This window comes from Emydura macquarii, unplaced genomic scaffold (genome assembly GCF_026122565.2).
Source record: "Emydura macquarii macquarii isolate MOO-44397 ecotype Brisbane River unplaced genomic scaffold, CSIRO-AGI_Emac_v2 contig_1477, whole genome shotgun sequence".
NCBI classification, from domain to species: Eukaryota; Metazoa; Chordata; order Testudines; family Chelidae; genus Emydura; species Emydura macquarii.
Window position 1 is genome coordinate 17,485,257 of NW_027131614.1, and position 14,744 is coordinate 17,500,000.

Consider the following 14,744-nt stretch of genomic DNA (forward strand, 5'->3'; position numbering starts at 1 on the left):
ATTGGCCACCTAGAGGACAGAGAAATGTGGCTAGCACTACATTTGTTTTTCATTGCATTCAGATGTATTACTAAGAGGAAGAGACATTGGTCTCAGTAGCCAAAAGGACTGAAAAAAAAAGTGTTAAGATAAAGCAGTAAAACCTCTGAACAGTATGGACAATCAGGCAATGAAAGGGAAGTTGTGGGAACACTATCTCTAGAGGTATATCCAAGGCAAGACTTGACAATAAGCCATTGAGAATGCCTTAGGGAGAATGAAAACTATTCTGCCATGATACAGTGGACAGAGTAAATTGCTCATCCGGTTCTTTCCAATGCTAATATGTTTGTTTCTTTGTCATGTGGTTTGCTCCTTTGGGAGATAGTGGCAAGGGTGCTGATAACACCGGGTTTGAGCAAATTCTAACTGCTTCAGTGTGAGAAATTTACAATAATATAGATTCAGAGTGTTCTGACCTGGAAAAATGGTAAACTGCAGTGAGAGAGGCTCCCGTTATTGGGGATGGGAAAGAGGAGGAGATGAATATCTGTCATATTCAAAGCGTTTCGGGAAAAGGATGACAGATAAAAAAAGGATGGCAGCTTGATGTTTGGCTCTTTGCCTCTGAAACTAAGGAAAAATAGAAAGATATGTGTGTGCAGAGATCTTTTAAAAAGAGAGAAAACAGCACATCAAATGAATAAGTGCAGTACTGTCACAATCTATAGGTGTAACAAATATTAGGAGCACAGCATCACAAAGTATGAAAACTGGCATGGAATAATTAAATCATAAAATGAACTACCATGCTGAAGGTCAAATTTCCACTTAGAAGGCATATAGGACACCTAAACTATTTTTTCAAAAAGTAGCAATACAAGTGACTTCAATGCAAGCATAGAGCTGTTGAAGTAATATTAAAAACAAACAGATGAAAACGTGTAAAAATTTTACAGTCACCATTTTTTCCCACTTTAAATGAAAAATTTGAAAAATCCCTGACAGCTTTACTTTTGCATGATCCTGTTTTTATAACACAGAATAGAAACCGCAGCAATCCAAACTAATCTACACTGCCCTTGCACTGTGCCTCAAGTCTCGCCCTTACCCTTACTGGTCAGGAAATGAGTCAAGTCTCAATGCCAGTCAGTTCTTGATATCCTTGCTGATACTACAAACGGGAGTTTTGTTGTGGTGCTATATTTTGATAGATTCATAACTCGCCATATGGACACTCTTATTCTGGAGCAACTGTGTGATAGTGATTGATTTTGGTCACTACCAGCCTGGCCAGATTTGAACCACCCATCTAGAAAGGATCAGTTATCAACTCTTTGAGGTGTCTAGCCCTCTGAAAATTACATTGCACATAAATATGTACTCAAGTATTCTAAATAATTTGGTCACCAGAAATTTAGGGTATTTTCTAGCATGCAAGCCTTGCACATGGTGTGATTCAACAAAGCACTGAGCACTTCGTTCTGATCCTAGCATTAAAGCACGTGCTTGACTTTAAATATACTCAACAGCAATATTTTCATGCTTAAAGTTATGCATGTGCGTAAGTTCCTGGCTGCATCAGGCATGACAGGCACCTTACATGATCAAGCCCGTATTCAGTTTCTTAAAAATCAGAATGAAAGATGTTCCAGAATTTTCTTTTCTCTCAAGTTTTGTACAGGTGGCTGAGAACTATGTAGGCAGGACCCTCTGCTTATCCAGTTGTGTTACTTCTGATTTGCCTTTCAAACCTCCCAATTGTATAATAAGGCTGTTTGGGGAAATGGTTGAATTTTGCTTATGTACTGTTTTGTTTTAGTCCACTTTATTTCTGTGTTCCTCTTATACATAAACCAGATGCAGTTTGAGGAGTACTCTTAAGCTTTTCCTAAGGATCTGTATATCCCCTTCTCTCTCCATAAATAACACAGTGGGCCAAATTCTGCCCAGGTCCATGCACACAGCTCCCATTGAAGTCATGCAAGGGTATAATTTTGTCCAATTTGTGCGGAGTTCATTCTGTAAGGTTTAAGGAGCCACTCTTCTGCTGTGACACAGCAGTGCTGTGGAGGCTAATAAAGGTAGCCGTGCTTTTTGGATAGTTACTTGTGTATACTGCCCATCACCTCTCTCTTTGGTTTTTTAACTTTTTTTTCTCTCTTTTCTTTCATAATTTACCATTTAAGAAAGGGTCCAGAGGAAAGAGGACAGAAATGGATGTTCACAAAAATTACACTGAGAGTGAAAATGGGAAGTTACCTCTGTAGGGCTCTGATTCTGCTCCCACTATCGCAGGCTTCAGTAGCGCAGAATCAGACCCTATCCTGGGTGGAGCCAGGTGTCTACGGATTTAAAAAGGTCAGAAGCCCCAAAGTATAAAATTTTTACTCACGTATTATGGGGGGAAAAGTCTAGTTTCAGTGGTTCAAACCTCTCTCCAGTAGGTGGATACATCTATAATTTAGTGTATGATGAGTAAAATAATAACAAAGGCCTTTGCCACTCTGATCTCTGTGTGCATACTTAACAGGTGCTCTCTATGCAAGAAATAGTTTATCAAGTGATTCAAGCCTGCAGTGCTCTTTTTTTATTTAACACTCAAGGCTGTGCTCAGTACTGCATCTTCGTTCAGCTAGTGCTCTGCATGGAAGCTAACAACTTCAAGGCTCTGCCAGGCATTGACACATGCAGGCTCAAAGTGGGAAGCAAAACAACACCCTCTGTCCAGTTCTGTATTAACCTCTGTTAAGTGTACTAGAAATGTAAGAGCTTGTAGTGCGATCATTCAGATTGTAATCACCATTTGTATTTTGCATACTTAATCTGCATGCTTGAAAATGTACACTTCCTTTTTTTGGGCTCAGCAGACCCTTGGACTCCTCTCCTTCCCATAGTGAGAGAAATGAATAGCAGGTTAGTTTGGGAAACAAGATGGAAAAAGCCAGGATAACTTATTCATAGTGTCTAGGTAATACCACTGAAGAAAATCTAAAGAATCATACAAGTCATCTGTGAAATGATAATGCACTTCATGAGTGGATGTGGCAGAAATTTTGTGCTTTTAGAAGACTTTGGCAGAGTTTTTTCAAAATTTGTTTGCATTGAAAATTATCTTTTAGTAAAGGTTTGAAAATTTGTGCTGTTACAACCTGGCTTGGTACCATTTGCATGGTCACCATGTGGTTGTGAGTCTATTGTGAGTGGACCCAGTCCCTGGGTCCTATATGCTTCTAAGCCAATTGGTTCAGGACAAAGTCTGGTCACTATTTCTAGCTCAGAAACAGGCCACACTCCCAGGCTCTAACCTCTTGTCTGATATCCTTCCCTGGGGCATGAAACTCCACAGTCCATCTGCTCTAGATCCTGAAACTTGTGCCTCAGACCCAAGCCGCCTAATCACTTCCTGCAGAGCTCCACCAAGACTGTGGGAGGTCTGAGCTTCTAGTGTAAACTCTTTGGGGACAGTGTGGCAGGAAAGCAAGGAACACAGGCTTAGCAAAGGAATTTCTTAATCGCAGAGCCTTTACTCTTAAAAGCTTTAGAGTGTTACAGATCTTTGCAAAATAACAAAAGTACCCTCCCCTATCTGATTTCACTCTTTCTAAGAGTCCAAAGTCTGTTGGCAGTTCAGGCTAGGCAAGTATCTCTTACCTTCAGGGGCATGCTCTCCTCTCCCACCCTAACCCCAGGGAACGGAAGGAGCTCGCTGTTCTGGCCCTGGGGGCTGGAGAAGTTCGTTCTCCCTGCCCTGGCCCTACTGATTACTGCGGGGGGCGGGGGGGGAGAGGGGGCCTGTGCCCCTGCTTGTGCATGCCCCTGTTGACCCCTGTCTGCTGCATGTCATGCTTATGTGTGATGATAGTTGGCCCCCTGCTCAGAGCAGCATCCTACTCTTAAATCTCCTTTTAAAATATCTCTGTCTCTTCTTGCTAGGTGGTGTTCTAGGCTGCTTCAGCTCACTCCCCTAGTCATGCTCACCCCCTCCTGGAGGCCCCTTTGTAGAAAAATCATTGCCCTGGGGGTGGGGTAACAGTTGAAGGTCAGTCACAGTCGATGGCCCCAGATTGCCAACCTGAAGGCTTCCCTGTGGTGGTCCTTCAATGAGGTTTCAAACACCTTTCCTGGGCAGAGTGCCTCTCTGGATCTATTATCCTAACCTGTCTTGGGCAAGTTACACATGTGTTCAGCACATAATACAAAATGGAGTTCATAATTCAAAATGGAGTTTATACTTTGATACTGAGAAATCCCACTCATTCTCTCACATCTGCCATTAAAATATTTTACTTAGGTTACACAATGTACTAGGAGGATGGTTTTTCAACTGTGCAATAATGTGGCATTTACAGAGTAATTTTGTTTTTATCTTTAATGGTTTCCATAACAAGATCAACCTTTTATTTAGCATAATCATTTGATGATTTCTTTTTGCATCCCATCTTTGCATTAATCTCATTCTGGCATCTCTTAGTAATAGAGAATGTCACTTGTTGCTTATCATTAAACATCCTCAGACAATGCTCACTGCTTGCATTTGGTTTTTTGTTTGGTTGGGTTTTTTTCAAACCTAGTTTCAAAGCTTTTTCAGGAGAAGTGGATTTTTGGTAATATAGGTTAACAGCAATATCTACAAGCCCCAAATATTAAAAATATGTATAAATCACTAGTGGATTGTACATCATCTTTTATGCAATTTTACACCATGGTGCTTTAAAATAAAAACACAGTGAAAAGTGCTGAAGATCTGCCAAAAAAAAAAAGTTAAACTATGATTAAAAGGTACAATTTGAGCATAGATTTAAATAAATCATTCACTTCCAATCTTCGATGGATGTTTCATATTTAGAATTCATGACTAGAAGCATAGGCTCAGAAATCTGTAATGCATTTTGGAGACGTCAAGACATCGGGTCCAGAAGCTTTCACATAACTGAATTTGTTAATGCACAGTAGTTCTAATCTACAAAGGAATTTCTCTATGCCCCTTTCTCTTTAATCTCTCTGTGCCTCAGTAATTCATTTATAAAATGGGGATAACAATACTTCCTTCCTCTCACCCTTTTCTATTTTGTCTATTTACATTGTAAGCTCTTTGGGGCAGGGGTATCTCTTAGTGTTTGTACAGCGCCTAGCACAATGCAGCCCTGATCCTATTAGAGGGGATCTAGGCACAAATCACAATAACAGCGCAGTCTTGTCAGTTTTTCCTGCTATTTTTCAGCTCCTTTTGGGCAGCACTGAAACCAATGAGCACCAGGTCAGTTTATTTTGCTCCAATTCGTGAAAGCTAAAAGCAGCTGCAGAGGCAGGAGCAGAGGCTATTCACTGCGGAGGGGAGCCAAAAATGAGAGCTGAAATGAGTAACAGAATCAGTCCCTGCCTCTTGCACCAGAGGAATCACAAAGCCAGGCGAGAGGCAGAGGTGTGAAGTAGCAAAGAAAACCCCCAGACTTGTAGCAGCCAGCAGGCTCTGAGGTGGGGTGTGGGACAACAGAAGGAGAAAGTTCCTTCTCTCTTCCAGCAGACAGAATGGACTGAGGGGGGAGGCCTGGGTGTTAAATGCAACAGACTCGGGTATATTTAAGGCACTGTATAAATAATGAATAATAATATGGCTCTGACTCTTACTACTTCATAATTAGCATTATAAAATAGCTTTAGGACTCTGGACATTAGTCGAAAGTTCCAAATGATGCTCCTTATTGTCATTTTCTTATAGTAGTGCCCAGTTAATGTACAGGTGTGATTGGGTTCCTAACTTTTATACATACATTGCATTTCATAACAGCAGTCAGATACTTTGATTATTGTGCCATATGTGTCTGAAAAGAAGCTACCGTCTGTACAATACAGTGGAAATTCCAGCTGCCCATCCCATTGTGACAACTAGGAAGGAAGCTATCTGTATATTTTATTTTATAATAATTTAAATAAAAATCTTGATATGCTTCTGAATATACTAATTACTATTCCCGGAGATGTAGTGTTTCATAATAGAGTACTGTGGTATTCTTAGTTTGCTCTTACCCAAACGTCTCATGCAGTACCACTTTCATGTGAAAAGAAATGTTGTCAGGAGTAGTTATTATTATACATCAGATATTGTATTAGCATTCACTTTTAACAAATTAAAATTAATGGTTTTAAAATCTTCCCTTAATAGTACCAAAGGATTTCAGAGCCAAGTATAAACCTTCCATGAAAAGTCATATGATAAATATAGGTCACATATAGGTTGCCTAAAAGCTGACTCAGATAACTGCCTTCCTTTGCTTTTCTTCTGTTATACCTGGACAAAATCCACATTCTAAATGGTGCTTTTGTGTCTTCACAGCATGCACTTTGCAATCAAGCCAGATCAGTCATGTCATAAGTGGAAGAAGGTAGAGAAGTTTATGGAAAAGTTCTTGTAGATTCAGTGTGATGTGTAAAATAAGATCATTTTGGAGGCGTGTGGTCTAGCTGGAACAAAGATCTTGTAGTGTGAAGGGTCTTTGGGTCAGATTTTAGCTGATCTATTGATTCACTGTGTGACCTTGGACAAGTCATTTGACTCCTGCTGCAAAGTCAATTCGGCTATAAAGCTAGATAAAAGTAGGACTCTTTCTGAGTTGAGCTGTGCTGCGGAAGGATGTGTGTGTATGTGCATGCATACATGCTTCATACATATGAGATATCCATGAGCTATAAAGTAGTATATAACTAATGGAGAAGTATGATGTAATGTTAGAGGTAATGCTGATTTCCGTGGGGTTGGGTCTACATCCTGCAAGTTACTGAACTCCCTCAATTCCTATGAAAGTCAGTGAGTGATGAAATCACTCAGTACTGTATGGTAGAATCTTTCAGGATCAAACTATCAGTAAAATTGGCCCATCTGAGAGGCTTTTTTTTTACCCTCCCCTTATTTGAACGTATTGGGTAGTGGCATCTTTCTGGGTACATGCTCAAGCCATTAATCTTTCAGCTGTTGGGTACTCCTTTATTTTTCTGATTAGTTGTAAATATGGGCAGATAATCAATCTGCTTCAGTACTGCTGGATTGTGAGTAGCATGTGTGTAAGATACATTCTTAACAGATGTGCTGTGAAAGTACACGTCTTATGAGGCTCCGGATATATTGTGCAGCATACTACACATATGTCTTGTAAACAGAGTGGGCCAAATTTTTTTTAAAATTGTAAATATTTTTGCAAATAAAAATGCCAGCTGTTATTTCTATTATTTGTATTTGTGAATATTCAAGCAGTTCCTGCATGTGATCAGTTAAAGGGAACAGTTTGCAAACAAACCATAGGCTGAAATTATTTTGTCCTAACTATTGTTCAAATACTTATGAACAATGGGAATTTTCACAGAAATGAGCATCATTTTATGAACAATTCATGAAGAGAAAAAGAATTACACTTATAATGAGGAGTATTTGCAATGAACAGCCAAATTAGCTCTAACAATATCACAATTCCAGTGAAACTTTGTATGTTGTATTTCCTGAGGCACTTTTGTGTTGGAACATAAGTCTTCACTTTCTGTGATGCCGCAGATATGTTGTGCAGGATGCCTCCCTATGACCTTACGGATGTATTGTATATTACAGGTAGGATTTTCAAAAATGGTCAGTGTTGGCCTGCTCTGCTGTCACAGAAGTCAGTGAGTAGATCCTACTGATTTCAATAGGAATAGGGTTAGGTCAAGGCTGAGCATTTTTTTTAAATTACACCGTATGTGGCTTGCCACTCCTTTTTGCCTCATCATCAAAATAATGGCCCATTTCCAAAATATGTCACTCTGAGTATGCACAGATGGGGTCAGGTGAAAGTTATTTCAAACAGACCTAATAACAGCTGGAAATTGATTGATGATTGAGGGATAGGGATTCCTGCTGCTCTCCATCTTGATTCCAAAGGTCTGGAAAGGTTTCTCCTAACTCTAGATTGCATACTGGGACTATAATTATCCCACTGCAAACTTGATACTGACATTTGAATGAGTGTGAAGAGAGTTCTGTGGGCACAGTCTCCAGATTACATAGTACAAAAAAGTAGTCTCATGCCTTTTTGTGGTGATACCTGCCCAGCCTTACATTCCGTCTAGAGCTTCCATTCCTAATCAGTTTCTCTGTCTTGTTTTTGTTACATCTAATTCTATTTTTAAAAGAAGAGAAAGTCAGGTTGCACACAGATTAAGTTAATTGTGCTTATTATAATTTACTGAAGGGAAATTTCAGAGTTTTGATTTTTCATATTCATTTTATTTACATGTCAAGCAAATTGTCCATTTATACCACCCAGTTTTGTACGTTCTGTATTTCATATGCTCAAATGTCTGAAATTTATCTGAGGATCATCTTCTTAATTTCTGATTTAGGGACATTTCAATAAGGTGGATTTTAATTTGTTTTGAAACTTCCAAACTTGTTCTTGATCAAAACCTAAAGTTAGAATCCATTAAGATGCATTTTAGTACATTTTCCATTACCATCTTCCTCTTGTCAGAAAGTGTGCAATTCACTTAGTACGTCATTGCAACCAACAGCAGAATGTATACATGGTGCACAAAATGAGCCATTTTGTTTTAAAACAGATTGCAGATGAAAGGAAACCATTCATTTCTTGCTTGCTTGCTGTAATTACTAGAGCACTAATTACTCCAAATCACTGACATCCAGGGTCAGTAAGGATGACAACAGGAACATCAAAGACAAGATGCACGCATGCAATTATAAGTCTTCCAAACCAGGCTATAATATTATTTTATGGCTACTGTTTTCCAGTTGATGCTGAAAAACATTGAAGATTGCTGAATGTTTACTATTATTTCATTCGCAGTTTGACGGTGACAACATGTATATGAGTATGACAGAGCCGAGCCAGGACTATGTGCCAGCAAGCCAGGTGGGTTAATTAATCTTCTCTGCCTTGTTTCAAATTGTAATTAAACAAATCCAAAGAGTTGCATTGCAAATGAGTGGCACTATCAGTAACTGCTGCAATCAGGAATAATCATAATTTATAAACAAAGCATTTAAGACTTGTTTCCAGTTAATGAGATAGAGCTGATAAAACACCAGAGTTGGCGTTTGTTGAAAGATACTACCTTGTTTCCTCTCCAGAATGCAAGCAGCTGTTTTGCCAGCATGATCTTTCCTAAACAGTTGTTTTACCTTCAGGAAATAAAGTCTTTACAGGTGCAGGTTATTTGTTTATCTGACTGCAGACAAGTTAATCATTATAAGCTACACTATCACAAATAGCTTTAATTATCACTCTTAGGCCAGTTGTAGTTGAAGAATTGCATTTTTAACAGAAACCATATGGCTGAGGAATGTTGCCAATGTTGCACCATTAGTATTAGCATAATGAGTCTCTCAATCTACTGCTGGGATTTATCTTGCAGTCCAAAGAGTATATCATCTAAGTTCCTCAAAAATATTTTTGAGTCCTTTTCATGGTGAATTTGCAAGGAACAATTTGTAAGTTATCAGAACCCATTAAAATGTGGCATATGTCCAGATGTTAAAATTTTTTTAATTGAAGTTCCTTTCATTTGGATTTATTTTAGGCTTCTAAAACTGAAGGATTATCATTGCTTTCTTTAAAAAAAAAAAGAAAAAATGAAGCAAAAAAAATCCAAAAACCATGTAGGCCTGTATGTGGGTGCATGCAAACATATGCTGAGGGAGAATTTGAATTCTGGTTCTGTTGAGTTACATTCCATATATTTCAGTTCTGTGTCAGTGAATTATAGAGACAGCAGCTCAGGTCCATTATTTAACCTGGTGTCACAGAATTGCTATAAAGAATTAGGATAGGGGTCCATGTAGTTCAGTACCCTTCTCAAAGAGTGGATATTCTGAAACTCCTCTGCATGACATGAACTATGAGCTTACATGGAGATTTCTTGTTAGGGGGGAAATCAGTTTTTTTCCATCTTGATTGTCCGTAGATGAGCTATCCAGTAATCAGGTATCATTCAAAGGTTGACTGAACAGCCTTGGAAACTGACATACTGAGAGCTAAAGGTCCTTATAGAGAAACGTTTTTTAGATAGTCATGCTTACCTACTCAAATCTAATGTATAGGTTTATTTTGTTTCTTTCATTCTTTAACTACCTTTTACGTGAGCTGGGCTATATTGTTCGGTCAAAAAGCCCATCTTTAAAATGTGAATATTCCCATCGCATTACCTCCCTCTCTGCTGTTGAAGTTACTGTAAGAATGCTTTTGGAAGACTGAACTTTTAAATTAAGATTCTTGTATGATTGAACTCATTCAGCGAAGAACCTTCCAAGATCCAGAGGTAGTTTTGAATAGAATTGTTTGATTAAAAAATGAGAAATTATATTATTAATTTTTTTTCTAACCATTAATCCAAAAACTGTCCTGACAAGTTTAGTATTACTATTAGATTAAAGCAACCTAGTATCATCTCATTTATGCCTTAAGGGTTTTGAAGTGCAAGGGCTAATTGAATTTGTTTGAAACAGTAGAAATACAAACTCTATGAATGATTGCTGTTATATAGCAATTGCTACCTTTCAGAGAATCATTGTCTTAAATTGTTTTGAATGAAGAATTGCAAATTCATATTATACATTAGAATGATTTTTCTTCTGCTGATATTTTTATACTCTGTATGCATAGTTTGGATAATTTAAACTGAAATGTTTAAAAATAACAGTACTAGTTTTAATCTTTTATGAAGCTTCTACATGTGTTTACTAGGTGCTTTGTTTCAATTCCAATCATCTTGTCTTCCACAAAAAAATCTATCAAAAATGACATTTCTATCATCTTTTAATTATGGAAACTATGAACGGTAACTAAATATTCATCTTTTCATATCTTAACTTTGGTCTCTAATATTTCCTGAAACCCAATATCTCAAAGAATTCAGATGATGTAAAATAGTATATATTGCAGAGTGAAATAAAGTTTAGACATCAACATTGTGATGAATGGTCTTGGAAAGCTGAACTTTGCACTTCAAATTCCTTTTGTTTACTGGAATGTGTTCATATTCAGGGAAACATCACTTTGTATTACTCTAAAGGTTTTTAATCAATTTATCCCCTTTAGGCAAACATAATAAAAATCCAACCGTCAAACAGGAAAAATATAGTTTTGTTCCTTTTCCTACATAACTTCAAACATCTGCATACCTTGGGTAATCCAAGACAATTTGCCTCACAGCATCACTCAACAATTATCATTTCTGTTCAATTTTCAAATCAGTACATGCTTTGGGACTTATAGACTAAGTTGCTAAGTAGCAACATATGGCTCACTACTGTTCGTGTGATGTTGCTGCAAGCAAACAGCATAATTCTATACTTGAAATGATTTTTACAGAAAGCCAGGGTTGGAACAGAGCCAGAAGTATAAGTATACAATGAAAATTAATGATATTCTTTTTAGACTGTCCCAAAAGGCTGTCTGGCACTGCTATCTCTGGATATATTTTATATACATATGTAAGTATTGTATTTTTGGTTATGATGTAGTGTAGGACTTCACATTGCAAGCAGCTTCTAAATAAGTTACACTGGCCATATTAGCAAACATATATAATAAAGCTACATGACATTTTCATTGCTAATTGCACTTCAGCCTGAGAATATTTACCATTTTAAAATAAAGCTATGCCAGCTGCCATGCATGGCAAATTCTTACTAGCATAGTGTGTTCTACACACACCTATATCATGGCGACGAATTGTTCTTCATGTAAGCCCTCCTCATATAATTTGTGGGTCAAATACAGCACAATATAAAATTATATAATTTATTTTAAATTTATTTTTAGACAGAATACATAATATAATACAAAATTCCATTGTACAAAGCCCTCTGTGTTTTTGTATCATGCCTGGGCTCTGTGGGTATGAAGGGTAAGGGGGCAGTTGTATAGAGCACACACAGCTACCAAGCCCCATCTTCTCTCCTCAATAGTACAGTCTGTGATGTGGGGCTGCTCTAACAGCCCCAATGGGAAGAGAAGAGAGGACCAAAATCCAGCGAGGGATTATTGGCTGCACTGGGAGATCATTCCTGTCCCTCACCCCACCAGTTTTACAGCTCTCATTGGCAGAGTGTGAGTGGATCCCTCTCCAATATACTGGGTCTGAAAGTCATCAGGAGTGGTTGGAGCCAGTCTAGTACTTTAGATGTACAATAAATAGATGGCTCCTGTTTGTGTGTTAATAAAAGCTTCCCATTCCCCTTACTGGTATATTATTATTATTATTTGTATTGTTTATATTATTGTAACACCTCAGAGTCCTAGTCATGGATCAGGGCCCCATTGTGCTAGGCACTGTACAAACTCGGAACACAGACCTGCCCCAGAGAGCTCACAATCCAAGTTTTAGACAAGAGACAACAGAGGGATACAGACAGGCCAGGGGAGTACAAGGAAACAGTGGACAACATTGGTCATCATGTTAAAAAAAAGTGATTTCAGCACCTCAGTGGCCTAACACATAGCCATAAACTTACCTGTTATTTCTTATTTCCTCTTGTTCTACCCTAACTTCTCCTAGGGGGAACTAGTAAGTCCATCTTGTTGCAAGATGGTTAGAGTAAGGGACGTTGGTTTGGATAATAAGGTTAGATCAGTGGTTCTCAACCTTTATGGCTCAAGGGTCACAGATACCGTTTTTACAACTCTGAAGGACCGTCAGTGTCCTCCAGCAGCCCCGCCCCCCCAGTGCAGCCAGACAGGAGGAGTTCAATGAGGAGGCTGCCTTCTTGCTGATCTCCCATTCCCCTGACTACAGCAGGGAAACTATGTGTGTCCAGTAGCCCCGTGCACTCTACCTGGGTCCATAGGCAGTGGCTGCCTTCTGCAGCCAAAGGGATGGGAGAGCTGTGTTCCACTCCCTCTGGCTCCAGCAGGGACCCCAGCGCTTAGGGACCCAGGTGGAGCACTTTGCCATGCTCCCTGCAATAGTTGGGGGAGGAGAGTGTTGGTCTCATGTTCCCTTGACTGCATCAAGGAGCCAGCCTTGGTCTTGTAGCCCCATGACAATGCATTCCACCTAGGTCCTTAGACAACGGCTCCCTTCTGCAACCAGCAGGAGGGGAGCCGTGGGCCACTTTGAAAGACCCCTCGGGCCACTTTTGGCCCCAGGCCACAGGTGGGAACCACTGGGTTAGGTAGTTGTGGGTTGGAAGCCTGGTTATATGTTTGCCACTCCTATCTTGTGGAGGGCTAGAATTTCAGGGCACCATTTTGGGGCCCCACATTGAGGTATGGCCATTCATCGCAAGCGCCTCAGAACATTAAGATAATCCTGATAATCCTATACCTGATGGTGCATCAATAGCTGCATTAAAAGGGACAGAAAAAGTGTTCTATAGTAGTTTTGATTTTAGGGGCTAGACAGTATTATCTGAGAGGTTTTTATTAATGATTTTTTAAAATCTAGCTTATTGTGAGTTTTCAAGCCAAGACAAATTTAAAAAGATGGAAACTAAAATAGCTCTGAACAGTACACTTATATGTGGTTGGGGACAAAGTCTGCCTTTGAATCACTGTGTGGGACCCCCATTGAAGGATGTGGGAGATGCATGCACTACAAATGCATTCAAGGATAGATTTTTGCCCTTAGAATTTTTTTCGTATTTTCATACCTCAGATTTCTTAAAATAACTAAAGTGACCGGAATAAATTATGGACCATTGCTCTGCAAATTAAGGGCTTTTTCAAATACCACAGAAAAGGCATAATTCAGCCAAAATATTTTTCTTTCCCCCTCCCTCTTCTACTGAAATGATTTGAATCAAATTATATGTAGAAATAAATGGGTTCCGAGTTGTGTGCCCAGAAGAGAATGTAAATGATCCTGTTTAGCCTAAAAATATATAGATATATTATGGTATTTATATGATATATGTTATTACTTATTATTTCTTTCATTTAGTGCCTGCAGTATACCATGTGCTGTACAAACACCAAAGAAGGCAAAGGCCTGGCTCCATGAATGGATTTAGGTGTTGCTGAGTGTCACAGTGCCTAAGTTTTTGGCACCTAGAAAATCACTGGAACAACACGGAGATCCATAAAGCCTGTATTAGATGCCTAGGTTCCCTATACAATGCATAGAGAGAGATAGGCACCTTAGAATAGGATCCACAAAGCCAGCAAGCTAGGCAGTTTTCCACCTAAACTAGCCAATGGGAGATTCTGAGGAGAGGGGTGTGTCCTAAGCCCCACCCCTCTCTTGGAGATAGGATGCTAAATCCAGGTTGCAGAGGACTATGGGATACTCGTATGAGGGTCTACCTCAATATCTCCTATTGAAGGTGTACCAATTAATTAAATAATTACATATTAATTGGACCTGAGAAAGAGTGAGAATAATTCTATAATTTAGGGCACTCACTGAGAGGTGATAGATCTCTGTTTAAATCCCTTCTCATAAGGCAGAGTGTGGATCTAAACATGTGGCCCTCCAGATCCTAGATGAGTACCCTACCATTGGACTAAAGGGTCCTGCTTCTTCTTCCTCTCCCTCCCCCACGTCTGTTTTATATGGAGTTAAGTGGCATCTGAGCATGCAAACTCAGAGATAGAAACTTAGGCACCCAGGGAACTTTTAGTGCAAAAATTTAGGCATTGAGTTTAGGTACCTGTGGCGTTCAGTGGCATCTGAGCAGGGGTTTTGTGGATCACAATGGCACCTAAAATGGGATTTAGGCACCTAATCTGGGGGTTATGTTCATAGGTACCTTTATAAATCAGGCCAAAGTCCCTTCCCTG

General features: G+C 39.1%; 1 protein-coding gene across 3 annotated transcripts in view; it reads left to right on the forward strand.

Moving 5' to 3' along the window:
- The window catches only part of TOX (thymocyte selection associated high mobility group box), a 251,738-nt gene that overhangs the window by 108,191 nt on the left and 128,803 nt on the right, over nucleotides 1–14,744 (forward strand). For all 3 annotated transcript variants that reach the window (XM_067553725.1, XM_067553727.1, XM_067553726.1), the window contains exon 2: nucleotides 8,811–8,876. In XM_067553725.1, the coding sequence (XP_067409826.1) occupies nucleotides 8,811–8,876 (66 nt within the window). The remainder of the gene's footprint in view (nucleotides 1–8,810; nucleotides 8,877–14,744) is intronic.